This window comes from Lacerta agilis, chromosome 3 (genome assembly GCF_009819535.1).
Source record: "Lacerta agilis isolate rLacAgi1 chromosome 3, rLacAgi1.pri, whole genome shotgun sequence".
Classification (NCBI taxonomy): domain Eukaryota; kingdom Metazoa; phylum Chordata; class Lepidosauria; order Squamata; family Lacertidae; genus Lacerta; species Lacerta agilis.
Window position 1 is genome coordinate 19,656,896 of NC_046314.1, and position 27,132 is coordinate 19,684,027.

Below are 27,132 nucleotides of genomic sequence, written 5' to 3' on the forward strand. Positions count from 1 at the left end.
GTAAGTCGCTGGACCAGCATCCTCTTGATAACACTTGGGATGCTTCCCATGCAACAGTGTGTCGTTCTGTACATTTCCCTGCTCTGGGCTATATTACCAGCGCTAGAAGTGGCAGGGAAATGCACAATGCAGCAATTGCCTGAACCCTAAAAGGACAAGGGATTGGGGGGGGGGGGGAGATGCTGTTTGTGGCAGCATCCCGGAGGCAGCTGCTCTCACTTTTGCACCTGAACTTGGAAACAAGTCTCGTCGGTTACAGTGGGCCTTTTCCAGTAAAGTGTGGTTAGAATCACAGCCTTACTCTGACTTACAAAGTAGCCAGGGAACTGCAGCCAATGGCTAGTTGATTTTGATACCAAAAAGGTTTTTGTTTTGTTTTTTAATTGGGAAGTTTTGGATAACCATACAATAAGCTGGCTGGCCAATTGCATTATTTTGTTAAGAATAAATTTATACAATGCAGATGTTAATATGAAATTCGTAACTTGCCACATTTCAAAATAAATACTCACCTAGGCAGCAAATCTATAAGATGACTAAGCTCTCTGAAATGGGACTGCAGTGTTCAAATTTATGCAGTTTTTGTCTTATTCTCTGAAGGGGGGAAAAGTCATGTGAAGTATTTTTGTCAACCATAGTGCAAGTGTGAACCTAAAAGATTGGCGCACAAGTTCCTCACTGCCTGGGGCAGGTTGATTTTTAGCATTGGTGTGTGTCTGCCTCCAAAGGAGGTGATAGCTTGTAAGCCTTGCTAAGCATTTCAACTTCTCCAAATTTCTTATTTCTTCTTTTTCTCACACTGCAACAAATCTGGCTATTTCTGTGAATACTAAAAACACAGGGTTTTCTGTAATTATACTGTATATATGTTTACTGTTAAGTTCTTGTTAAAATAAATCTATTTCTAGATCTAGATTCAGCATTAATTGGACTATTTTTTTGTTTTAAAAACCCAGCAACAACACTTGGATCAACTCTATGTTGTTCTTAATCAGGCTTCTTTCTAGGCACGGATGACAAAACCTTTATAGCTGCTGAAACAACTGCTGTTTTGGCATTCTTTTCCTTTAACTTCTAGAACACATATTCTGCCACAATCTTAGCAAGCTTTGTCAACATTCCACAAATATTTATTTCTAAACCCACAGATTTGTACTACCTTGTTTTGTAATAATATGCTAAAATTGGAAGCCACTGCTACCATTTGGTGAAACATTTTCAGTATCTCAGAGGAGTAATTGCAACCCACAGCTCTGCGAACTTTAAAACAGGTTTTTGGTTTCTTGCCTGTTCAGTTCAACTTTGTAGGTTAGCTATAAATTGCTAGGTGGCGAACAAATGGCCAGCCAAGTACAATAAACTGGTCCCAAGAAGCTCTCTAGCTGTGCAGGCTGTTTTCAGCAGTGGAACATTTTGTAAGATGATTAGGTCTGGTTTCTTCATTAAAGGAAAATATGAGTCTCCAGACAGTGTGAAACTCTGAGATCTTAACCTGCAGTCATTTAAATCATTTTTGTTTTGTGTCATGGCTCAATTGGAACACCAGGAAAGTGACTCTGTTTTCAATTCAGTTGCTGAAATAATCCAGGGTGAGTTGAAGGAGCTGCCAACCTTATCAACACTGGAGAAGATGTCTTATTCAGCACAAGTCAATACTACTTGGTAAGATGAGCAAGGCAGAGGGCATTTTAGTTTTGCTTGTATGTGCAAATTATTCTGGATTTCCTCTGGGAAATTGGAGGAAAGCCTCTAGATAAATGAATCATATGCACATATCTGCTAAGAGATGCAAAAGCAATCTCCTTAAAAGCTTTTAGAAATTCTAAACATAGATTGGCTCATCTTTTCACCTTTTATTGACACCAGCCATTCCTTTACTAGAGGAGTAGTGCACAACCCTTTAAAAGGTTTTTTGTCCTCTTCACAGTTTGGCACAACTCATCTGTCATCAAGCAGGAAGTCTCAGAATGTTGTATCACATTTGTCATAGTAGACTGTTAACATGACTGTGCAAAGTGGTCTGAGGTTTGCTGGTATAGCACAACTGGACAAGTTTAGCTAGAACAGATTTTGTTCCTAAGCACACATTTATCAAATTTTATATAATGCTTGATTATAACAAAGCTGAGCATTTTTCAAAACTGAAAAACATTACGATCATTGATTTTTAAATCAAGTTATTTAAAAACAGTCAAAGGGTTATTAAAATCAGAAGTGGCTAAGAAGCCAGGGAAAAGGTAAATTCTACATGTCTGGTAAGGTAAAGGTAAAGTGACCCCTGACCATTAGGTCCAGTCATGTCCGACTCTGGGGTTGTGGCGCTCATCTCACGTTACTGGCCGAGGGAGGCCGGCGTACAGCTTCTGGGTCATGTGGCCAGCCTGACTAAGCCGCTTCTGGTGAACCAGAGCAGTGCACGGAAACGCCCTTTACCTTCCCGCTGGAGCAGTACCTATTTATCTACTTGCACTTTGGTGTGCTTTCGAACTGCTAGGTTGGCAGGAGCTGGGACCAAGCAACGGGAGCTCACCCCGTCGCGGGGATTCAAACTGCCAACCTTCTGATCAGCAAGCCCTAGGCTCTGTGGTTTAACCCACAGTGCCACCAGTGCCCCTACTTGGGCTTGCCTAAATGAAATGTTTTTACACAGATGGTGGTCTTGTTACTTACAAGTGCAGAAGGAACCTGCAACAGAGCAGTAAAGTAAGCATGGACAGGGGTACGGTAAACTGGCTGCAAGTGGTTACATGGTTTAGAGATTAATAGTAACACCTTGAACTTGGCCTGCTAGCCAATGAGCAACCAGTGCTGATCTGAACAGAAGTGCTCGTTCCTGCACTAACAGCTGCTTCTGGATTAAGCGCTAGTGAGGCCCCACAAGTGCATTGCAATAATCCAACCTTGCATTAATCAATGCCTTGATGTGATCAAGGTTACCAATCCAGGTTGCAGCAGTTGCACCAATTGCAACTGGTAAAAGGTGTTTATAGATGCTAAAGTTACCTGGGCCTCCAGCTGGATCCAGCAGGACTCCTGGGCTGAGTCGTACCTGTTCCTTCAGGGGGTTTCTGGAATTGTACAGAAGCTATCAGAGCCTGCAACAAATCTAAAGTTTCATAAGCATTCAAAGCTACCAGGCCATAGATAGAAACCTGGCAAAGCTGCAACTGTACATACTGCCATTGCCCTAAAGATGGGAGCTTAAACTGATCTTTTGGAAGGGAAAATGGCGATAAGTCCCCTCTTTGCTGATCCCAGGGGAAAAGTCCTCCAGCCACACAAATCTTCCACAACACTTTACACCGTAAAGTGAGTTTCTCATGCAAGTATGAGTCAAACCACCTCCAAACATCCCTGCCACAACTGATGGTGGAAAGTAAACTCCCTAAATATGTTTTGAAGCCAGGCAATGCAGTCGCATAAAGCTCCAAAAAAGTCCATGCCCAGCTCATCCACTTTCCAGAAACGGTAAGTTTTCTGACATGCTTCCAGATCAGGGAACTCAAATCCTTGCTCAGTAAAGTTCAGGTGTTACTCGGATAAATTCAGTAACTACATAGCTAGAAATCTGTCTAGTGCAACTAATGGGCATTATAATGTCACATTTGCACAGCTCAACCATAAAGTAAGGAGGGGAAAGTCAATGCGTGAATAGTAAAGCCGCTATTATTTGAACTTTGTGCATCTTTTATGAGGCCACATGCCAATGTAAGTCATACACAAAGAAGCGTTTCTCATACAATATTTGGAGCATCTACATTTATATCCTGTCCTTCCTCCAGTTAGCATACATCATCCTCTTCCCCACACACCCAAGTTGTACCCTGTTGTCATGATATTCACTTTGTATGTGTACCACAATCTCCTAAGAGCAGAAACAAGTTCAGAACAAGGCACTCTGGCTGTACAGGTGGCACAAGATTTCTTTGGCAGAGATGAATGCTAAAGGGCAACATTTTCATCTGGAGTTTCTGCAATCATCCAGCAGTCTTTTGTTCGTGGAGTTATCTACAGCTGTTAATACATAACAACATAGACCTAAAGAACTGCAAGACTAATTCCACAAGCCCAAGCAACACACTTCAAACAGCAAGCGAGCCCCCGTGACACATGGAAAACCTCTGCAACAAAGGGCAGATGGAAATTCAAAAGAAGAAAGTATAACATTCCCATTAAGTGCATTCAAGCCCTTCAATATGCCTAAAGTCACATGCTGAATCTCAGCCAACTGGATTTTTCCACATTCTTTTGTTAAGTAAGAGTGGCCATTATCTTTCCAATAATAAATAATGCTGCCTAAACTGTTTAATCACAAGAGAAGAGTCTTGTGATTAGCATTTCATTAAATGCAAGGAGTATCAAAAGAGAAACTCAGAATTTTTACTTGTCATCTTTATTCAAGTATTTCACAGCAGTTATATTACAAATTACAGTAAAATGTCCAAAATATCCAAAAGTTCAAAAAAAATTAAATAATTTACTTAACTAATGCAGAATGAAGTCAAGATGCAAAAAAAATCAAGTGAAACACAATCCTGAATACAACTTATAGAGAATCCAAAATTTATCATAGCTGATGAAGTAAGCTTACTTAATCAAAAAGCTGACGCACATGAATGAAAGCAAACAACAATACATCCCCCGCTGCCTAAGTAAACCAATGTACAATACAGAAAAGAAGCAGATAGAAGAAGCCCAGATTCAAGCTTAAGGTGAATTTACACACAAAAAAGGGAGGGAGAAGTGACGACCAGCTGCAAGACCTGCCATTTGGAATATTAAACGAAGCCAGAAATGACCCTCCAACTTAAAAAGTATGGTAAGACAAGGTATTAGAAAACAAAAACCAAAATAAAACCCTATAATAAATACATTGGCATATGAGAAAAATCAAGCAACAATACCAAGGACACAAAACATAAATTAATCACAGGTGAAATTCAAGCTTGCAAACACAATTAACTCCACAGCCATGTTCATCTTAGAGCAGTTCCATCATTACCCCCACAGAAATTTAACCTCCACCTGGCCCTAGGAAAAGGCCTTTGCACAGGAGTTCATTGGTAATATTCATAACAAGGAACAGGAATTGATTTGTACAGATTATTGCCAATTTTATGTGGCAAAATAATAGTAACAAAAATACAGAGAGTAAACAACTTGACAACATGGATAGATTAACAGGTTTAACTCTACAACCACTAAGCTATTAGTAAAGAAAAGCAATACATGTTTTAGTGTGGTTTTGGAGTCAAAAAGGGTGACTATATAATTTTAATGTTGCCCACTAACACATTTATATAAGCTAATTCTTCCAAAAAACCTAAACATTTAGGAGGCAGTCCTCACTTTATTATCAACATTCAAAACTACTAAAGTTTTTTTTTTCTTTCTCTCTCTTCCCCTTAACTGACCAGTTGGAAGCATTTTCAATGTTGGATCTGAATTTAAGATACTCTGTTCAAATTATCCGACAACTATATTTATTTAAAGGATTTAAACTTGTACAAATTTAGTAACCTGTTAAAAATGTATGTAGTCTCTCTTTTCACAAGTGCTGCTGCTACTTGAACAAAAGAACCTTTAAACTACAATATTTTTTAAAAATGCTGCAAGAACCTGAGACTTGCAAAAAAAATAGCTTTACCAGAAACTTACTACAAAAAATCTGCTACATTTCATTTCATCAAATCTCAAAGTTTTGTAACAATTTCCATCAAAATACAAAATGCTAATGGTTTTGACGGCAAAAAATATCCTAGACGAGTGTCATGGCAATAAATACTAACTTAAAAGATGAAAAGTTCCCCACAATCAAATTTCTAAAATGAAAGAACTAGTTCAAGATGCTTTTCATTTTTAATCGCACTTTCCCACCGAAAATACAGCACTTCTACAGGAGTCGCGTTTAAAATAGTGTGACTAAAATGCACATTAGGAATGAAGACAAGTGGCTTTTGAGGGGGCCTGGAGAAGGCTTGGCTAAAATTAGGGTGCTTGCATGTACATTCTGACTGGGAAGGAGGGGGGAAACTTTGGATTACTGCAGTAGCCCAGGGCTAGAGTATGGTTCAGAGCACAAGCATGCTACTATGAAGTGGTCTAGTGACAAAGTACCTTTGCTTCGGCACGTAAATGGTGGATTACAGCCTTCCGTAAACACTGGTGGTAAGTAAAATACAAAAAGCTGAGGTAGCTGAGTATCTCTGCAGTAGTCCAAGGCTGTCTTTGTTTACTTAAAGCAAAACCTACTGGGTTGCATATTTTGGAAAATACACTCTTTCTCATCCATATATATGGATGGATAACTACCTCATATCAGCTCATAAAGCCACCTGATCTTCTCCACATTTCTCTAAAAGATCTCAGAGGAGCTTGTGGAGCAAAGGGCCTTTTGCAGCAGACTTTGCGATGCCTAAGAGTGTCTCCTCTTAATTGCCAAAGAAGAAAATGTTTCAAACTGTTGTCACGTCATTCAGCTCTAGAATTCTGCAGTCTTTACAGGGCACATCCAGGGGTCCAAATCAAACAAAATGAAAGGCCGGTCAGTTGCTTTCTACTTAATACTGCTCCATATGGTTTCTACTGAACGAGCCTGGCGTAATTCATAAAAAAGGCTAAAGGACTGCAGTGCAAAACCGCCGCTTCTGTGCCTATGGCCACCCAGCAAGTTACATTCCCAAATAATGGAAGCCAGTCTTATACCTTCCAAAACAATGGGCATTTAGAAAGAAAGAAACCTGTTTTTAAGAACTCTGAAGAAATAAAATGGAACATTAAAAAAAATAAACTACAGCCACTTTGAATAATTACTGCGAAAGCTTCACAGTGTAATTTGTTTGAAAAACAAATATACTTGTGGAATAAATGCATCTTACCATTTTTAGATAACATGGTTATTTCCATAATTTAGGTTTCCGGAGAGCAACACAGACATGTTAAAACGTAATACTGGCTGCCATTTTGACAGTGTGGGAACCTGAAACTGTTCTTTGGGAACACAGGCTTTTGAAAAGAACTTTCTAACTCTGTCATTGGCTACAATCCCAACCATTTTAATAGCCTTGTCCTCCTCCTCAACTGACTAAAAAGGCACATTGAAGGCAGCTCCAGAGAGCCTCATCTTCACATTATTGTATACCAAAGTTAATTCATTTTTCTAACCACATTTTTTTCCTTTCACTGCCAGCTTTAAAAACAGGCTTCTGTCCATTACCTCAGAGAAAAAGGGAAAAGTAAAATTCTTTTAAAAGTTGCCCACTTAAAAACAATTACATCTGCTTTATCCAGTTTGTTGGCCTGTTCCATTTTGCCTGAAGCTTCTCACAAGACAATGCATGTAGACAGCAGAAATGAGAGCAGTTTCTGTAGCACCAAAAATCTCCCAAGTTGTGGCATTATATTCTTTATTTATAATCAAGATACAAATATTATGAAGTTCCGTTTGGTTCTTGTAGGCTGGCTGGTTTCAGGTACCTGAGACAATAGCACCAAATTCATAACAGAAAGCGAGACAAGGAGCGAGCGTGTTAAGACCAAGGCTCTGCACATACTTGGTGCAACTGGAAATTGAATGGCTCAGTAGGCTGCTCTCCTGTAAGCAGCTTATGAAAAGATAAACCTGCACATCTTGAAGAGTTCACAGGAATGTTTCGAACATATGAACCGTTCTTTCCATCTCCTGAGAGGAAATCAGAGCATTGGTTATTCAGTGAAAATGACCAACGGGAAATAGTTTTAAAAAACAACAACAACAATGGACTGTGAATTAATATGACACTGAAGTTTGTTGGAAACCTTAAGAGAAATATGTCACAAGGAGCTGGAAAAATATTAAATTGGGACATCAGAAGAAGAGGCATATTGGACTTCTGGAGTGACAAAAGTAGAAGGCCTGGCAGGGCAATTTGGGAAAATACCACCTTGCAGAATATTATTTACAGTCAGAATTATTCTGGAGTGCGCATGTAAAATATTTTGAATAATTGTTTTATATATAATTGGCAGACAGAGAAGCAGAAGAATCTTTTTATCTTTCTCTATTTTCTCCTTTCTTTTTATGGTTAGGTTTTTTATCTGCCTTCTATTATCTTTATATTTATTCTCTATAAGTATTAACTATGTGCAGGTTTTAATATTGCAGCAAATGAGAGGGAATTAGCTATACCTGCCATTTCTGTGGGCATGTCAAGAACAAAGAAGGGCTTTGTACATGGTTTGTTTGTACTCTGCCCCAACACCTGTTTTTCCACTACTCTGCCAGTAGAAAATCTGCATCAGCTGGTGTATTTGGAGACTTCCAAACCGGTGTGTCATCCTGCCGAACTATCCTTGCGCCTTTGCTAGTGGAGTGGCATCTATGTTACTTCCTGAGGCCCCTCAGCAGATTTCCAGCGGAGTTTAGGATTGCTCCCTGAGTAATGGAATCCAGGGCTTGACAAAAAAAAAACCTTCTGCACAGGGAAATTTGGTCAAGAAGCCAAATGCCTGTGACCTCCCCAAAGTGGATCAAATCACTAACACATGAAACTAAAGAGGACATTTGGTAGGTATTTTGGTGGCTCTGAAGGAACAAAGAAGCATGTTACAAAAAATAATAATCATTAAAATGTTGTGCAAACGTACCTCTACAAGCTGTGACTTGTCATAATCTTTACGATGCCGATAGATGCACTGATTAAGGAGGGAGTATAGTCTCTCAAGCTGGTCAACAGTCAGGTTATCGCTTTTTTTAACCAACACATCAAGTAAATTCTATAAAGAGATATTGGCATAAATCCAGGGTGAAGTTTATAAGGAAAGTATGAATCAGATTTCCTTCAAACACTTAAGGAAGTGTTAGGATAAAAAAAGTAAGAAATGCTATTAAGATTGAAGATTACCTAACCAGCCACCCTTACCATTAATCTGTCGTGGTCAACAATGACAGGAGGTACGGGATCCAATTGCTCCTCCTCTGGAACCTGCGCCAAAGCAACTTTGCGAGGTTTTTTATTTTTCAATGTACCTGAAATTTTAAAAAGCAAATATCAAAAATCAGGACACATAAAGTACCAATTAACAGCAGCATTAAATTCCAAGTAGTCCATTAATTATTATTTTTATTTTCAAAGTCTTAATTGGCTCCAAGAACACAGGATGGGAATCATCTTTATCCAACAAATAGCGAGCTGATATTGCTTTAAATCACTACAGACAAGCTTTCTGCCAAAATAGGAAGCATCTGTTTCAATGAAAGTAGTATAGATTTACTTGACTATAGGATCAGAACAGGGATAAATGATGGATACACTGTATACCTTCTTTATCAGATGATTCAGCTTCTTTAGTTTCAGTATCTATGCCTTGCGATTTCTTCTCATTATTGCTGCATTGTGGTACCTCGGTGCCAGACTGTTTTAATTGTTCCTCGTCGGGACTGTCGCTCAAAGCTTCGGGTTTTTCCTTTTGGGGATCGATGGTTGCATTTTGTTTGGGAATGGACATGTCAGGGGTGGCAGGAGACAAAATAGCATTCGGTGATTCACATTCGCCATACTGACATCCTGAGACAGCAGCTACTTCAGAGGCCTGGCCGTTTAAATGGTCCCCCTTGAACAAGGGCTCCTCCTTGGATTCCTTTTCTACAGTCAGAGTAATCTTCTTACTTACTAACAGGGACTCGTTCGAGCTCTCTTCTGTGGATGGAATACTATTTTCTTTCCCGACTGGCCCATTGTTAAGTGTCTGTTCTCCATGTATATCCATGATATCACAAGACGACTCATCATTTGTCAAAGAGAGATCGCCCATTTCCTCTCCGTTCTCTTCAATGCAGTCTGTACTTCCCTCAAGTTCCCCATTCTCCAGCATCTTGCTGTCCTCCCCTTGGTTTTCATCATCTGCAAACTTGGCATCATCTTCGTCTTTCTTCAAATTATTCACTTTTCTCTTCTTAATAATGCCTTTGCCCCACTGTGAACGTCGTCTTGATTTCCTCCTTAATCGAACTGAATCATGAAGAGATAAAAGTTTCCATTAGAGATGCAAAGATTTGCATAGTAAGCAACGGGCAAAGTATCAATAAAATCAAGTCTATTTATTTTAATATTTTACCTTGCCTGGCCCAAAGGTTATCCAAGGCAGCTAATTATGATATAAAACAACATAAAAAACAGTAACACTTTCAAAATCCTAATACACTCAAAATCCTAATACATAGCCAGCCCTCTAAAGCTTATAACTCCTGTTTATGCTTATAACACTTAGTATATCTGAGTTTACAAAAAGTAAAAAAAATAAATTTTAAAAAGTTTCTGATTTTATTTATCCATTTCATAGAACAACAAAGAGTCTCATGGGCCCATAAAGACCAACAAAGTTATTGTGATATAAAGGGGAAATGATGAAAAGGATTTCTAGTGTTTACAGAGCAACATTTCAGTACCTTGCCCTTCCAAATCTGTCTGGATTATCTAAATACTATGCAATTAAACAGTTGCCGAGTCTCAGTATTCTGAGAGAGACTGTTTATAGGGGGCGTTTATTCCAAGTAATGTTCTGTAGACCCTTCTTGTTTTCTCACACTGGCTATTCACTGCTCCCAAGAGAGAATTATGCCTCCCTAAGGAGAAAATTGGGAGCATGTCTTATTTCTTGCAACACAATTCTGCGGGCCTTAACATACATAGTACAATTTTTTGGTCACTGTGCTTCAACAATTTAATACAACAATGCATGTTCAAGTAGTAGTTCAACAACTATTTTTCCCAGAGACAGCTACTGAATATAGCTATCAAGTAACCCACTGAAAGATGCAAAACAATGTGCTTTTGACACCATCTACTGGCAACAGCAAGGAACAATCCCATGTTTTAAAAAGTTCATTTTCAACATGTTCTATTCTCAAAACATGTGCAGGCAATGCTGCATTTCCTGTGTAAAAACACCTCCGTGTGTGTCACATGCGACCACAGTTTTTGATTTATTTTACAATGGTTTGCAAGGCAAACTGGCAACAGACACAAACATCCATGCACCCTCATCCCTCTTTTTGCAGGGCTATATTCTAGCACAATATGGTTATATGTCCAACAGGTTGTCTTTGGTCTAGGTTTAAGTATGGCTTTTATACCAAGGGAATCCACTGAATAAATTTTATTATGAGAGAGAGCTTTGGTTCTCTCCAGAAGCTCCCATTTTCGGCTCTAAACCTTTGTTTTGTTTTTATTTTAAGGAATTTACACCCTACCATTTTCACCCTTATGTCCCATTAAATCACACAATATACAAAATTTAAACCACAGATTAAAACATCAGAGATCAGAACATTAGAAAAGCATTCATTGTGCAAAAGGTCTCCTAAAATACATCCGTTTTAACCTGATGTCTGAAACTTAGCAGGGACTTTGCCTGTCTGATTTCTAATGGGAGCTCTGTTAGAAATGCAAGCTCAATTGGTAGAGCATAAGACTCTTAATCATTGGGTCATGGGTTCAAGGCTCATGTTGGGCAAAAGATTCCTGCATTGCAGGGGCTTGGGCTAGATGATCCTCATGGTCCCTTCCGAGGACACATTTCTATGATTCTATGAACTGGACCCACTACACTGAATGGGGAGATATGGTGATGATGATATTAGAGAACGGGTGTCATGGGAGGCTGTGGGGGAAATCGTCAAAAGTTGCCTCCCATCCTCTTCCATTAGAGCAGTGATGGCCAAACGTGGCCCTCCAGCTGTTTTGGGACTACAATTCCCATCATCCCTGACCACTGGTCCTGTTAGCTAGGGATGATGGGAGTTGTAGTCCAAAAACAACTGGAGGGCCAAGTTTGGCCATCTCTTCCATTAGAGGATGCCTCTGCTATCTCAAAAGCCTTCCCCTAAGTGCAAGGATACCAACTGGATTCCACCCACACTAACTACCAGACCAGGACAGCATGCTTCTTTTAAAAATATTTTTCATACTAATTCTAATATCTGAAATTGTTCAGTGAAAAACTATTTCAGTTGAACCTTTCTCCAATCCACTCACATAAGAAATTTCAGTAAATTGACACCTAACTCAATGGATGAGTACTATTCTGGCTATCTTATAAAAACTAGCTAAAGTAGTAATAGCAATTAGGTGAATGCTTCATTAAAAAAAAAAGTAATAGGAGATGTGTGCCAGATATATACTCATCTTGTTTAGAGCTATGCTTATTGCCTGGATAAAATGGTCTGAAATACTCACATGCACATTTATTTGCAGAGTTGTGCCAAACTGACATTGCATTCTTTTGCCTGTTCTGGAATGCCTCCTCAATTCTCGTTTCTGTTTTCTGTACAGTGGAACCATGAGGATTTATTTGGTCTGCCGTTACTGATAAGCCTGTGTACAGAAGATAAGCATACCTATTTTAATAATCCCAGCAGTATTAACTGACTGAGTTATTAAAAGCAGCCTGGAATAAAGTATCACATTAAAAACTTTCGGTGATTAAATTAATTTCAGCAGATACTCCCAAACATATACATCAAGAATATTTGCTTTTCCCCAACAATGGAATGTATGAGACCTGCAGTATGAAACCTGTCAGTTCAAACTTCTCTGTTTCAAAGAAAATACTACTTAGCATTTATATAGGGCTTCCCAATTGGTGGCCTGCAGACCCCAGGGGGTCCACATAGCCCAACCAGGGAGGTCAGTGGCACCATTCACATAATAAAACTACCATAGAGATATCAAAATTTTCAAAAGTAGAGGCTTGGCTTTTGAAAAACCTGAGGGTGCCCACTACTTAGCTAATTGAGAATCACTGCTTTAAGAGTGTTCACAGCACATCATAAAAATTAACCACCTTCACACATCATGCCAAACCTTAGTTTAGTGTGATGTGTATGAGAGCAGGAATGAACAGCAACATGCCTTTGGGCTTGAACAAGGTTTCTTATTTGCCTCTTTCCACTCATGATTGTGAAGAGTTATTTTGCTTCTGCTTTTTCTTAACTGTGGTTTCACATCTCATGCAAACAATGGTTGGTTTCAAACAACCCGACTTCAAAATTTCTGAACTCCTGATAGCACAGCAGGTGGCTTCATGCGAATCTGAGGCTTGCTGCTGCTCATTCCTATGGATCAGCCTGAAGTCCAACCACAACCATTGTATGTTGCAAGCCTTACAATCACCCTGTAGGATAGGTCAGTATAATTAACCATTTCAATGCAGATAGGGGGCTGTGGCGGAGGGGGGGAAACAGATTGGCTCTAGGTCCATCAAGTGATTCTATGGTAAAGGTTAGATTCAAACACTTTGCTCTGAATAAATGTGGGTAAGTTTGCATTGCTAACAACTTTACAAGGCTCCTAACATACTGTATTTTTCCATCTATAAGATGCCCCCATGTATAAGACGCCCCCTATTTTAGGGGAATTCAATTTTAAAAAATGGGGGGGGGGGAGATGTATCCATGTATAAGATGCCCCCAGATTTTTGACATTATTTTTTAGGGGGGAAACCTAGTCTTATACATGGAAAAATACAGTACATGTACTCAATTTTGATTTTAAAAATTGGTCCAAAATGTTTTACTTTCCGTATTTACTTATTCCTTTGAATTCTAATTTCTATAGTATTTACAGTACACAAGACATTTTACAACATTTTTATCATTTTTCTTGACAACTATCTGAGGAAGATTAATACTAAAAATGTGGTTATGAGCAACTAAAAGTGGGTTAATAAAAAGTTTCTTGAACTGGCCCCAAAACTTACAAACTGGACTTTAAAAATCTAAATCTAAATAATGTGAACCTTGAAATGCAACATTTCATCAGATTTTTTTCTGGTGATACTTGGTTTCTTAGAGATTTTCCACTTATTGATCAAGAATTCAATTGCCATTTGTGTATTGTGCATCATATATGATCAATGTATTTTAAAAGAATTATAAGAATACCTCTCTTTTTTCTTGCTTCCTTTACTTCTTCACACATTTTATTGAACTCTGGATCAAGCTCAGCAGCAATGATAGCATGTGCAGTGTCCTTCAGAGTACAGGCTCGGTGCCTAATGATTTTATCTGGAAAATCAACGTAATTTTCATTTTCAACAATCAAAAACTTCTAATTTATTTCTTTACTTATGGTCTTTGTGTAATAAAAGAGAAAACAATTTTTAAAATAGCCCAGAGTTAAATTAAGAGCCATAAAATAAATAATATCCATATAAGTAATCCAATGTGGAACAGATATGTTTTAAACAGCATTCTAATTATTAACATTAGTGCTGCTTAGCAGGCATACTGATATGTATCATGCCTGCACAACTTGCACTCTTAAGCTGAATATCTTCATTTTGCTACTCAACTGCCATTGAAGAACTGTTTTCTGTAAAACTGAAAGATCAAAATACATGATACCTTCAGACCAGTGGGTCATAAGCTGTGCAGGTCTGATTTATAAAACTTCATGTGTGTATGTGTGTATGTATGTATCAGTTCTATCAGCTTTTTGTTTTAAAAAAATCTATACTTCCAGCTTGGCTAATAAACACATTACTTTAGAATACCTAGAATACCTAGGTTTAAATATTATGCCTGCATTCCTACACATTTAGCCTCCCAACAAAATCAATCAGATGTAGCTTTTAAATAAATACATATTGGGATCCAAATGCTTCTTTAGGCATGCCAAAGAAGTTAGGTGAGCTCATTGAATTTTTTTACTTTTTTCTTTGAACAGTAAGACTCCACTCCATAACATAAATTGCTTGGGAAAGCACCAACCATTTTAAAAGCAAAAACAGATGAGTGCCTTAAGACCTCCCTAGAAATAGCATTACAACAGCAGCTGTGTTTTAAAACCTCTAGTACAAACTATTGGCTTAACTATCCTACACCTAATTGCCGTACCAGCAGTATAGTGCAATGGTAGGCAATAAGAAAATCACACAGGATAGAAAGCTGTTTTAGTGAAGGTAGCCAGGAAAGTTAAAGACTTTCGCTTGGTGACAGCAGGAGGTCCTTTGGATTGTTTTCTCTATTTTCTCACAGTGCGGGATGTAGGCTATGCTGCTACATTCAGTCAGTCAGTAACTAATATTGAGTAATGTTAGCTTTTAACCAATTTGTATATCTAAGACACAGCTTATACAAATAGTTGAACTGCAAATGAATACACAATTAAATGTGATGTCATGCTTAATATTTTTTTAAAAAATAATCCTTACCCCCAGGATCTTTGTCAGGGTTATATTCCAATGCATTACTGCATATGAGATCTATGTCTATTAGGAAATCCTTTGCAGTTAAATAATTGTGCTTATCAATTTTACTTATTACTGTAGACAGGTCCATCGGCTCTCTGATAACTTCAAGATAATCTGAAACCTACAATCAAACAGTGACACAGAGTGACACAAAAGTGACACAGAGATTCATGCTAACTTTAACATACTCAGCACTATCATTTTGTTTTCGAACACAGTAATTCTAAACATTTGAAATCATGGTAAGAACTAATGATGGAAGAACATTTGTTCACCCCAAGATTCATCACTCTGATTTTTAACTGGCAAGGAAAACTCCTATCAAAGCTCTATTGTTCTGTATATGTAAGTAATTTTCATTTTTAAATATTCTGTAGAGATAGAAAAGTGCAGGACCTTTCAAACACAATGAAGGCCTTATTCACACATCTGCATCCAAGACATACACAACTACTAGAAAGTTCCTGCAGTCAGAATCATAACAACATTGCTGGATGCCAATGGCTTGTCTTGTCCAACATCCTGTTCTCAAAGCGGCCAACCAGATGCCCAGGCACAAGAGCACCTTTCCCCTCTTGCCATTTTCAGCAACGGGTATTCAGAAGCATTACTGCCTCCATCATCATGGCCAGTGGCCCCAGACAGCTGCATCCTCCCAGAATTTGTCTAATCCTCTTTTACAGCCATCCAAGTTATTGGCCGTTTGCCACCTCCTGTGGAAGTGAGGTCCACAGTTCAACTAGGCACTGCTTGAAGAAGTACTTTCTTTTATCTATCCTGAATCTTGCACCGCTCAGCTTAAATGGATGTTCATGAGTTCTAGTGTTACGAGAGAGGGACAAAAACTTTGATCCATCCACTTTCTTCACGCTGGGAATAAATTATGTATGCTTCTATCGTGACTTACTTGCCTTCACTCTAAAACCAAAAAGGCTTGAATGCTGCGAACTTTTGTCACAGGGGAGTTGCCCCATCCCATGAAAAGAAGAGCCCATTATAGATTTTACTTTTGATGGGCATTTAATATTTGAGGAAGAGGGGAGATGAAAGAGATTCAAAGCCCGAAATTGCTTGGAGGTCCAATTGCCTAAAGATAGCTTTGGCCCATATATCTGAGGCCCTTCTACAGGTACCCCTATCAAATAGGGCACAGTATGTAATCCTCACTTGAGAGGAGGCCTTTACAGCAGGTGAACCCCAATCATGGAATAAAATAATTTAAAAAAAATGCTGTAGTACTTTGGCATACCTCTGGAGCTCCATGCAGTCAAAGGAATGAACTCCCACCATTGGGGAGAAGGGCTGAGGTTTGTCCCTGCAGTTGCACTGAGGTCTGGACCAAGTTCTGAAGCATCAATACTGTTCCATTACTTCTGAATGCCCATATCAAAGCCTGTGCAATGTGGGAAATAAGACCCTAGGCTGGGGCAGGCGCTACAAATGTGCACCCTGGAATAAAAACTACAATCATGCTGCAAAGTGCATTTGTGAATCTCTGAATCGCCTTTAAAATGTTCCTGGTGAATTCTACTGGTCCCTTCCTCCCTGTCTGAAAGTCCTCCTCTGAGCACAGTTTTTTGTCTTTTCTTGGACCAGCTTCATGCCCATCTTTTCCTGTGAATCAACTATTTTCTATTTTTTACATTTTCAAATAAATCAGTAAACTCTTGTCAGTTTACGTTTTTAGACAGGAGTGACCTGCAAGAGCCCTCATGTAATGTTAAAAACGTATTGTAGAAAACACCTCTTAAGTACAAGAAAGAAATTGGTTACATATACAGAATTAAAAAATCTAATGGCAAAAGTGATGACCAGGTCTTGATTTGAGCTAGGACTCAACACAGGAATCTATTTTGAACCTTGGAATATTTCAGGTAGTATTCGAAAACAGCATATGCACAGAAAGGGAGATATTCAACTGAGGTGTTTCTCCCCACCCGCCTGCCCCCTTGCATAAACAGGACTTGACCCTTTCTTTCCTCTCCCCTGCAGTCTTCTGCATGCATTCAGAATCTGTTGTGGAGAGTTGGGGAACCCTCCAGAACAAAAGATGGGCCCAAGGAGCTTTTATTTTGAAAAGAGGGAGTGTAAGTTCTATCATCATGCCTGTCGGCACAACATTAGATCTCACCCAATAAATTTATATCAATATTCACTGCTCTTAGTCTAGATTGGGGGCTGTGTTTTCATATTAAATAGTATAGCTGACACTGTAGACTGAGCTCTGATATGACTCAGAAACCTAACCAGTGGTCCAGTTACAAATTTGCAAAATGGAGCCAGAAATTGACTCTTCCAAAGCACTTTTTGGACTAGGGATGGGCTACCATTCTTTTTAACTGCCACATTCCCTTGGTAATCTGTCATGGTCTCATGACAACTGCGGATGGGGCCACTCCCATGTATTTCTGTCCCCTCCTTTTCTCTTTCCAGGCTCTCTTCTTTCCACCCAGTGAGCTACTGGAGGAGGAATTTGCAGAATGCACAAAAGCAGGCATTTCCTTCCAAACAGATTGCCATCACCAGAGGTCTGAATTGATCGCACGCAGACCATCTGATAGAGCACACCTTTGATAGAGCTCTTCCTTGAACTACCAAGCCCCCAATTGCTAGCATAATGCAAATTACATTTTTATAAGCACATCACCACAAATGGCTATTTCTTATCTGTGCAAAATTGAGCTTTGAAGTTGACCGAAAATCGGACAGATTGTCACAAATTTGCTTGTAAACAACATGATCTAAAAGTGATTTTCTAGTAAACCAAGAGATAGTTAATGCAGCTTTGCCATGCACTGCTTAATTTTATATAGAACATTAAACTTTTTTTTTTTACTCAAGGCAAAGCCCAGAAAATTTAACAGTGACTCAAACTTAAGTAGCCAAATTCAGTCTTCTTTTTTTTATAAAACTATATTTGTAGTTGACTACAAGTTGTCAGATCAAATGGTGTCATTACAGATTTATAAATTTTCAATTTTCACTTTGGCCAGAAACAGGCAAGGGGAGAGATATGATAGTTTAATTTGTGAAATATTCAGGCAGAGGCATTACAATTCAATAAATTTCTTTCAACGTCCCCATTGGCTAAGTGGTGTTACTCCAGATAAAACAGTTTGCATCTGCTTCCTGTGAACAAATAATTTTTTGCTACAGAATGGAAGCAGCTCGAACAATACAGTATTCTATAGGTTAGCATTCTTGCCGAAATAAGTTAGCAGTGGCTTCAAATGTTAAAATTAAGCCACAATTGCTGTAAATATGCAAAACAGGTTAGATCAGGGATATCTGCAATAATAACTAATATATGTATTCTTAGTAATCACTAATAAGGTCAACTTCATTGTTTGCACGTTACTGAAACAAGACCTCTTCAATATCCACCGGTTTGCTGAAGATGTTAAAGCGCTTGTCTGTGGCCAATCTCTTGGTAACATCCCTGAGAAACAATCGCAGTTCTCTCAGTGTGTTTTCTTCCTGGTCCTCCATTCGCTGCTTTTCTGCCTCTGACAGCTGGCGAGTAGAAAATGGTAGTGCAAGAGGAAGCACCTCCATATCAGAAAGAGCTTTAAAAATAATAATAATAATCAAAAAGTCAGGCAAAATAGGCTTTTCAGATTACATCCTTGGAAAATTTCACACAACATAGTGAATTTCCTACTTTTTACCCTTATCAGACTTGATAACGCCAAGAACTCTGCACTCCTTATCTCAGCTCCGCACACCAAACTGAAATAACCATATTGTGGAGACTTTACAATTACTGCGAACAACGACAGCCTGCTCAGCACCAGACACCTTTCCTTCAATAAGAGGGGTTGACAAGAGACAGGGTGGCAGGAATCTCAAGATCCTGCATGGCTTTCTATCACAGCTATCAGAAAGTTAGAGCCAAAGAGATATTTTTGGCTCCTTCAGTCTATAACTACATGCCTGCCAAGTTATAAGTCATCTCCACTGAAAGATGGGCTTCCTTTCCTTTCAGTGCCAAACAAAAATGTTCCAAATCCCAAACCTCAATTAATCTGAATAATAATAATAATAATAATAATAATAATAATAATAATAATAATAATTTTTAATTTGTATCCCACCCTCCCCAGGCAAAGCCGGGGTCAGAGCGGCTAACAACAAGTACAAAAGCCACTAGAAAACCTGCCTGTCTTTCCCCCTTAAGATTTACATCCAGGCAAGCTTCTAGGAGTTTCCATAAGCAGGCTGTGGGGGTAGGAGTAAAAAAGTTTTTGGTGCCTAGTGACTGGGTGCTGTTTCGGGCAGCTCTCTAAATTTCTGCTCAGTTCATGCTTCCTTCTCTCTCTCAAAACTACTATCAGTTTCAAAGTCTTTAATGCTTTGAATATGGCTATCCCACAACTCTTGACAATTTTACTATCCATATAGATATGAAGACTGTTATAAAAATATATAAATGGGTGCTCATTGGCATACTGAGATGCTATTCTGGCAGCCTATTCAGCCCGTTTATTGCCTTTAATTCTAACACGTTCGGGAAACCAACCAGCCTCCAGAATGTATGCTGAGGTAATAGCTGAGAGAAAAAATGGAGCTGAGGGAGTGCAGTGGAACTGGCCTGCTCAAGCAATTTTGTCTCCCCCCCCCCCCAAATTAAAAAAGCCACCTTTTTTTAAAAAAACAACAACCCCACTTTCTTGTAGAAGAGTTGCTCCAGCCTCCTGTTAATTGTGGTTGATCTTCCCGCACCTTTTCCAGCTCTACAATACCATTTTGGAGCTGGGGTGATCAGAACTGCATAGCATTACAAATATCGGGAAAAGCTAAGGTATGCGACCATTTAGCAATGGGGTTTGTTTTTGGTTTAGTGTTACAAATATGGCTGCGCTCTATACTAATACAGGGGCATTACAACACCAGAATTTTTATTGTCTATGTCTTCTGTAATAATTCCTACTGTAGCATTCCTTTTCCACAGCTGCCACACGCTGAAGACATGCTTTCCATAGCTATCCAACACAACTCCCAAGAGTTCTTGGTGTCACTGCGAGATTCAAACCCTATCAGTGTACATGGGAAGTTAAGATTTTGTTCTGTTTTCTCAAATGTGCATCACCTGACATTTATTTACATTGGACTTCATCTGCCAGTTAGCTGCCCGTTTCATTCAATTTGTTACTCTATTTTTAGAGCTCTTCACAATCTTGGATTTTCACCAACCTAAATACTTTGGTGTCATATGCAAACTTAGCCACTTCACTGCCCATCCTTAATTCCTCATCATTGAATGAACATGTACCACCATGCTGTGGATGCAGATATTAATCCTATGCACCGTCACCACCAGTGACTGCTATTTCTAATCTTATTTCAAAATGAACACAAGCAGTGCTGCTTTCAGGTGGAAAATTACATACGTTCTGGACTTTACAGAGAATTAACTTACCAATTTGTTTCCTTCTTGGAGGAGCCATAGATGCTTGATTGAGGACAAGCTCTTGGAAAAATTTGCGCCTGTCTTCTTCACTAGGTCTCTGAATATAAAAAACCTCTTCATACTGGATTTTAAAGATACATTTCACCTACATAAAATCAATGAGAATTAGGCAGGTGAAAATCTCATTGAGCTACTTAATCAAACAACACAAGCAAATTTTACTACACCACCCCCTCCCACTACATAAAATAACCAAAATGACCCTCATAATTTTACTGCCTGAAAATGGGGTAGCAAAATTACACATACCAATTTGGTTTGGTCCTAGAAGAAGCTAGTAATTAGTTACATCCTCAGCAGGGAAGAAAAGCACACTAGGATCAAAAACAGCATTGTTTCAATAGCATTTTTGTTAAGCTAGTCTGCTAGTCTGACAATCACAGAGGTGGGGTTTGAGCCTAGCGGACCAAATAAGGCAGTGTCAGGGCAAGAAAAGAACATCGGACAGAGATTCCAAATTGGAACGGGAAACATTTGCTTTCTTGTTTTAGAGTATTTTTATACTGTGTCGTCGTCAGCGGTACCACCAACTAGACAAAATTAATTTTGCAATGCAAGCTTCCAAAGTTTGAGTTAAGTTAGTAAGCAACATTATCCCAATCTAATGATACATACAACCAAGTTTCTTACTAACATGCAGTCCCCCATTCTTGCCACAGTACAAGTGGTTTGCTAAATAACCTCAGGAGTAAAAAGATGCTTCAGCATTTGGGGTAGAAGTTTCCCTCCAAGTGGATATTCCCATATGCACATTTCAAGTCCCTCTCTGATTCAGGTTCACTCTTCGCTACAATGATTCCACTTCTCAAGAAATCACGCCATGCTCACCTCTTCAGGCAATTCACTATACATGGTTTCAGAGGTAGAGAGTAGAAATATAGGTGAGAATGATGGTATGTCTTGCAGCAATGTTAGAAAAGTAGCTCTCACAGTTTCACTGACAGCTTCCCACCAATCGCCAATATGAGGCATGTAAACAATACTCGGTAGTGTTCTTCTTGCTTCACGAAAGATCTAATTTAAGAGGATACCAATGTTAAAATGATATTAAGAAAATTATTTTTAAAAAATTATTTGTATTTTATGTACACAAACATTTCAGAATGCGGTATTTTCAACTGTATCTTTCTTAAAGGTTAGATTTAAATAGCTATTTTCCATATGCATTCACGTTAAGGCTCCAAATTACTTAGTACAACTACAGAGCATTGTTTTAATCATCTATGATCAAAAAAATCACTGACTTGCATAAGAACATTAAACAGCACTTTTTTCATTGCTTCTCCTGATTATTTTTTTTAATGGTATAATATTCTCAAACATTGCCTTCTCTCAATTTTGAAATGCCGCTGCTTAACTAAACTGAAATTAATGGTCACTCTGCATCTTGCCAATAACTTCAGACATAGCATGGCGGCACGTTTCACAATCATCTCCATAACATAGCAGGGTTGTGATTATAGATGACAGTTAACAATGAAGTCTTTGGACAATTGCCAATTCCCTACCCATATTCCGTGTACAACCATGGCTTTAGCTCAGAGAATGTTATGACAGAGCTTATATGTGCAGCCTACAAATAAAGAACATTTAGAGAAGCTGAAGGCTTTCTGAAGTGTTTTTATAGAACATATTGTTGGTTTCTGCAAAGCTGGGATTTAATCCAACCTCAACAGGTAAACTAAAAGAGAACCCAGCAGTCTGGGAATAGGGAACTGACAGCCCTCCTCACTCAACCCACAGAATCCCTCCCTCCCAGGTTTTAGGACTGAAAATGGCTCTTGTTGGTGCCAAAGCTAAACTGCTTTTTACAAGTCTGTAAAAAGAAGGGTGGGTGGTTGAATCAAGAAGGCAGCCCTGAAGCTTAAAGTTTCTCACCCTGCAAATGACGTAGCGATCTCACCATTCAAGATAAATTGACAGCAATCTTAAACATTTTTAACAAATTGCACCAAGCTCAGTCTTTCTGGTGACTGGAAATGCTTTGTCTCAGACCAGAGAAGAAGCATGCATAGCTCTGGCAGCGGTGCTTCTTGCTTCAGCAGAAGTGTACTGTGGCACCTTAAGATTTCATTGCTGTTTAATTTTGTGGACTTGAGTAGAAAGGGAAATGGGTACAGGATTCCCTTTTAGTTGTCTGACACAGCTTTAACTGAGGCTTCTGCTTCACAGAGAAACCCCTATCTGTGTCTCTAGGAACACTTAAAATTTCCCATCCACATGGTGTGTTTGCAAAGAGGGATTCCGTCTTGACATTTATTTCACTGAAAGCCGATGGGAAACTTGTGTGACATGTTGCGCAAAAGGTAAAAAGGGATATAAAGGCAGACTAACCTGCGCACATGATTCTTCAGGTGTTTTGGCACTGACTGAATAAAGTGCTGGCAGATCTAATCTGTGTACAGCAATTTTTTCAAGCGAGTGCAAAAGTGCTGGAGCAAGGTGCGTAGTCTGACCTGAATCCCTCTCTCCAGAAAGCAGTAATCTTGGCCTGTAAGAGGTGGGCTGATGGTAAGCTGACCTGAAACAAAAGTTAACATTTTAATTTTTTTAAGACCTGATCTGTTTTTACCATATATTTTTGTATTTGGTATACATTGAGTACTGTTAAGTGCTTCCTAGTGGGCAAGTTGAATGAATTATAGCAACACACCTGCAATTAGCATGCCCGACTTTCTAGCAGGGAGTTAAGTCAGCTTAGCAGAGGGGGCTTATCTGCAGGGAAATGGGTGGTGGCTGGGGGGGGGGGAGCAGGCTGGCGGGGGGTGGGGCTGGCTGGCAAGATAAGCAAGCATAAACGAAGAATCCTTATTGCTTGATTCTATAAATCTCTCTAGAAGAAAGGTTTAGGGTAAGAATACACCAGAGCAACCAAGGACTATATCAGAGTAGTACCACAAATCACAAACTTATGCAGGCACTACAAGCAGTTATTCCTGTGCAAGTCTTCATGATAAAGTTATCAGTACATCTACTCACATTGTAAAATGAAGGTAAGGTTTGTGTACAGCAGCTGATAAATGTTTCTTTGGTGATCCCGACTGGCAACTTGTCTCAAATATTGATGAAGCATGCTCATCTTCACTATCGTCCAAAATTAGACTAGTTGCATCTGTTCAATGAAAATTAAAGGCTGATTAATACATTAGCTGACACCTCCCGCAAACGTCATGAAGCGGGTGCTTAAAATACATTTTGGCCAAGATAAAAGGAAGGTGTAATTAAAAGGGAGGAAATGAAACCTTTCACAAGAATACACTGGTACCTCGGGTTACAGACGCTTCAGGTTACAGACTCTGCTAACCCAGAAATAGTACCTCGGGGTTAAGAACTTTACCTCAGGATGAGAACAGAAATTGTGTGCCAACAGTGCGGCGGCAGCGGGAGGCCCCATTAGCTAAAGTGGTACCTCAGGTTAAGAACAGTTTCAGGTTAAGAACGGACCTCCAGAACGAATTAAGTTCTTAACCCGAGGTACCAGTGTACACTTAATATAATGCCCCATAGTCTTCATCAAAACATAACTTTAAAACTGTTCTGGTTTTGCTTTTGTTTTCTAATCTGATACAAGGCTGACTGGAATGAAAAGATGGAAATACCTTCTCTTTTGTCAGCCTGGCTGAACTCGGCATGAGGAAACACTTTATGTAAAATTGCCAGAATGTCGTTGAAGGTTCTTTCCAAAAGTGGCCTTATAATGGGAGATAGTGCATGCCCTGACGACATTACAGCACGTTGAGAGGCAGGCACAATATTCTGCATTGCATGGTAAAAATCTTGTGCGCTGAGAACTATTGAAGAAACATCTAGCTGCAGTTTCTGGCTACTGACGTAGATCTGAGGATAGCGCCGTCGCAGGGCAATCAAGGCAGCCTCAGTGCAAAGTGCTTTTATGTCGGCTCCACAATACCCTAGGGCACAGGAAAGAAGAAAGAAAACATACAAAGGTTCCATAAAGCAGCACCAATGTTTTGCATATGTCAAGCACCCGCCTGAAGCCGAAAGCAGCCAGCAGCATTCTGTCAGATTCATTCACAGTGCATTTAGTAATATGTGCAGCTTTAATATAAATCAAACCACCTGCTGGCAACTGAAGAAGCAAATGTTAAAACTCTCTCTTAAGAATAACCAAGGCTCTGAAAAAAAATCATTGCAAAAGAACCTATGAGACAAAGGCGAGTGTAAATACATTACTGTTCGACATTACCTGAGTGGTATATGGACCTCAGGCATGCAAGAACACTATGTACCGGTAAGCACAGAATCCAATCTAAGGAGGATTGGAACTGAGAAACAAAACCTTCACTGAGGTAGAAAAAGTCAAGTCCTCATGAAAAAAGAGGAAGCACTCGCTGCATCTGCTGAAGGCTCACTAGAAACAATGGTGGGTCTGGCTTTCAGGGAAGAAACCTTCCATGCCTTGAGGAATTCCTGCTCTCTCCTTCCATGGAAAGTAAACTGACCATCGTGATTAAGGAGATTGGGAAACAATCTCTGTGCTGGTATCCAGGTTTTCCACAGCCGAAACTACTGTGATCCTGCCTTATAGACAGCTGTGCTATTCAGGACATTTCTACAAGATTCAATACAGAATGCTCTGTATTATGAGTGGTCACACTGCGTATTTGCTGAACTTAGCTCCTAATGAAATCAGTGTAACTTCACTTAGTCAATATTAATGTCAGTGGCATGTAAGTGCCACTAACATTCTCTGCATCTGACTCCATAAGTTTTGTTCTTGAAAAATGTTGGCTGCCTGTGAAAACGTTTAGCTGATGTGTCTAAAGTTATACAGTAAATTTTTAGGGAAATTTGGTGCAGCTGAAGAAGGGACATGGGTGATTCAGTTGGTGCAACCCTCTCTCTCTCCCTTCCCCAAGAAAATTGGCCACCCTGCTCTACAGCAGTCAGAAAGTGAATTCAAAATTATTTGCTCATACAAATATAACAGACACATAAGCATAATTTCTAAAGTACCAAGAAAAAATATTTTGTATGAAACATACAGTTAACCAGGGCGGGGACAACGACGACAGCTCACTTCTTATGGCAAGCAATCCCTGTCCTGTTAAGCATTTACAACTGCTTACCAGGAGGTTCCTGTCCTCATATTTACAGTCTCCATGCCTCCACCATGATACTGATGTTGCCTTTGATAAGCACTTTTAAAATGCATTGCTGTGTTAGTGATAGCTAACCATCAGTAAGAGTTTTTAGCAGCATCACAGTTGCGTGAAATGTAGCTCAACACCAATGCTGTATGACCTCCCAGCACCTAAACACCTCAGTGGTTTGTTTTATTGTTTTTGCATTTCCAGGAACTCACCAAAACAATTTATTGAGTACCTAGTGGAATACACTTAATGCTAATCTCATGATTTACCATAACAAGGACAAGTGAGCCTCAAGGTTGTAAACTCTTGTCCTGCCCTCCCCTGCACAGCCACAAGACTGGAAGCTTCTGCTTTTGATTAGCTGCAGTTTATACTTGCATACAAATCCCTAAACTGCAGCTAATTATAAGTTTGTTGAAACAAGTTAGCTTCAAAAGATGCAGCAGAAACTAGCTTGCCAAGTCCTCCTCACATGTCAGAAGAATGGGGAAATGTCCACTGAATGCTAAGCCATGGTTTACTGTTAGGTGGCAAAGCAGTCCAGTGTCTCAGTGGAATGTCTGTGTATTCTGTAACACACGTAAGCCCTAATTCATGCCACCTTTAATTCCCACACGTCATTTTAAGAGGTAAGTATTCCATTAATGCATGTACCTACAAGCCATTTAGACATTATGGCAGCCAAATGTAAGTGGCAGTATTTTGTACATTTCGGGGGCGGGAGGGGATAGTGCCAAAGATGATTGACATTGGTTGCTTAAAACAAACCTGTTTGATATTCCACCTAACACACATAACAAGATATTTTCACACCCATCAATAACATTTATAAGAGACAAAGGTCAGAAGACACAATCTCAATTTAACAGCAGTAAAGAAACCTGATTTTTGCACTTAATATTACAATGATTAGGTAAGTTGCATTTATCCTCCACTGTAAAAATACAATGCAGGGGGGGGGAATGCTTTAGATGGGTTCAATATACACTAATAATTCTTACAGCATATTTCATGATGCCCTTTTAAGACAATGATTTTTACTTGCAAAAAGAATGCCAAGCGTGGCTGAATTCTGCAAGCTAGTCCTTTGGCAATTAAGCTGAAAATAAAAGCTCAACCATCTTTGAGGTGTTCTGTTTTTTATTTTTGAAATATGGCCACCTTAAGAGTAGCCAATTTTTTTTAAAAAAAAATTGCCTTCAGAGAGACTCCCTGAGTATATGGCATGTTCACCTAGGCTGGCAGCCCTGTTTAGGGAAGTTTTTAATGTCTGGTGTTTTATTGTGTTTTTAATATTTTGTTGGAAGCCCCCCAGGG

General features: G+C 39.2%; 1 protein-coding gene across 5 annotated transcripts in view; it reads right to left on the bottom strand.

Moving 5' to 3' along the window:
• Nucleotides 1–7,389: 7,389 nt before the first annotated feature.
• Nucleotides 7,390–27,132, bottom strand: part of ATAD2B (ATPase family AAA domain containing 2B) — a 53,621-nt gene continuing 33,878 nt past the window's right edge. For 3 of the 5 annotated variants that reach the window (XM_033142960.1, XM_033142958.1, XM_033142963.1), the window contains exons 16-28: nt 24,301–24,612; nt 23,681–23,813; nt 23,036–23,222; nt 21,530–21,715; nt 20,651–20,786; nt 18,601–18,797; nt 15,193–15,352; nt 13,922–14,044; nt 12,216–12,353; nt 9,300–9,989; nt 8,901–9,007; nt 8,626–8,754; nt 7,390–7,681 (exon numbers count right to left, since the gene is read on the bottom strand). In XM_033142960.1, the coding sequence (XP_032998851.1) occupies nt 7,640–7,681; nt 8,626–8,754; nt 8,901–9,007; nt 9,300–9,989; nt 12,216–12,353; nt 13,922–14,044; nt 15,193–15,352; nt 18,601–18,797; nt 20,651–20,786; nt 21,530–21,715; nt 23,036–23,222; nt 23,681–23,813; nt 24,301–24,612 (2,540 nt within the window). In that variant the 3' untranslated portion in view covers nt 7,390–7,639. The remainder of the gene's footprint in view (nt 7,682–8,625; nt 8,755–8,900; nt 9,008–9,299; nt 9,990–12,215; nt 12,354–13,921; nt 14,045–15,192; nt 15,353–18,600; nt 18,798–20,650; nt 20,787–21,529; nt 21,716–23,035; nt 23,223–23,680; nt 23,814–24,300; nt 24,613–27,132) is intronic. The other 2 variants (XM_033142962.1, XM_033142961.1) reach the window with 1 other exon arrangement.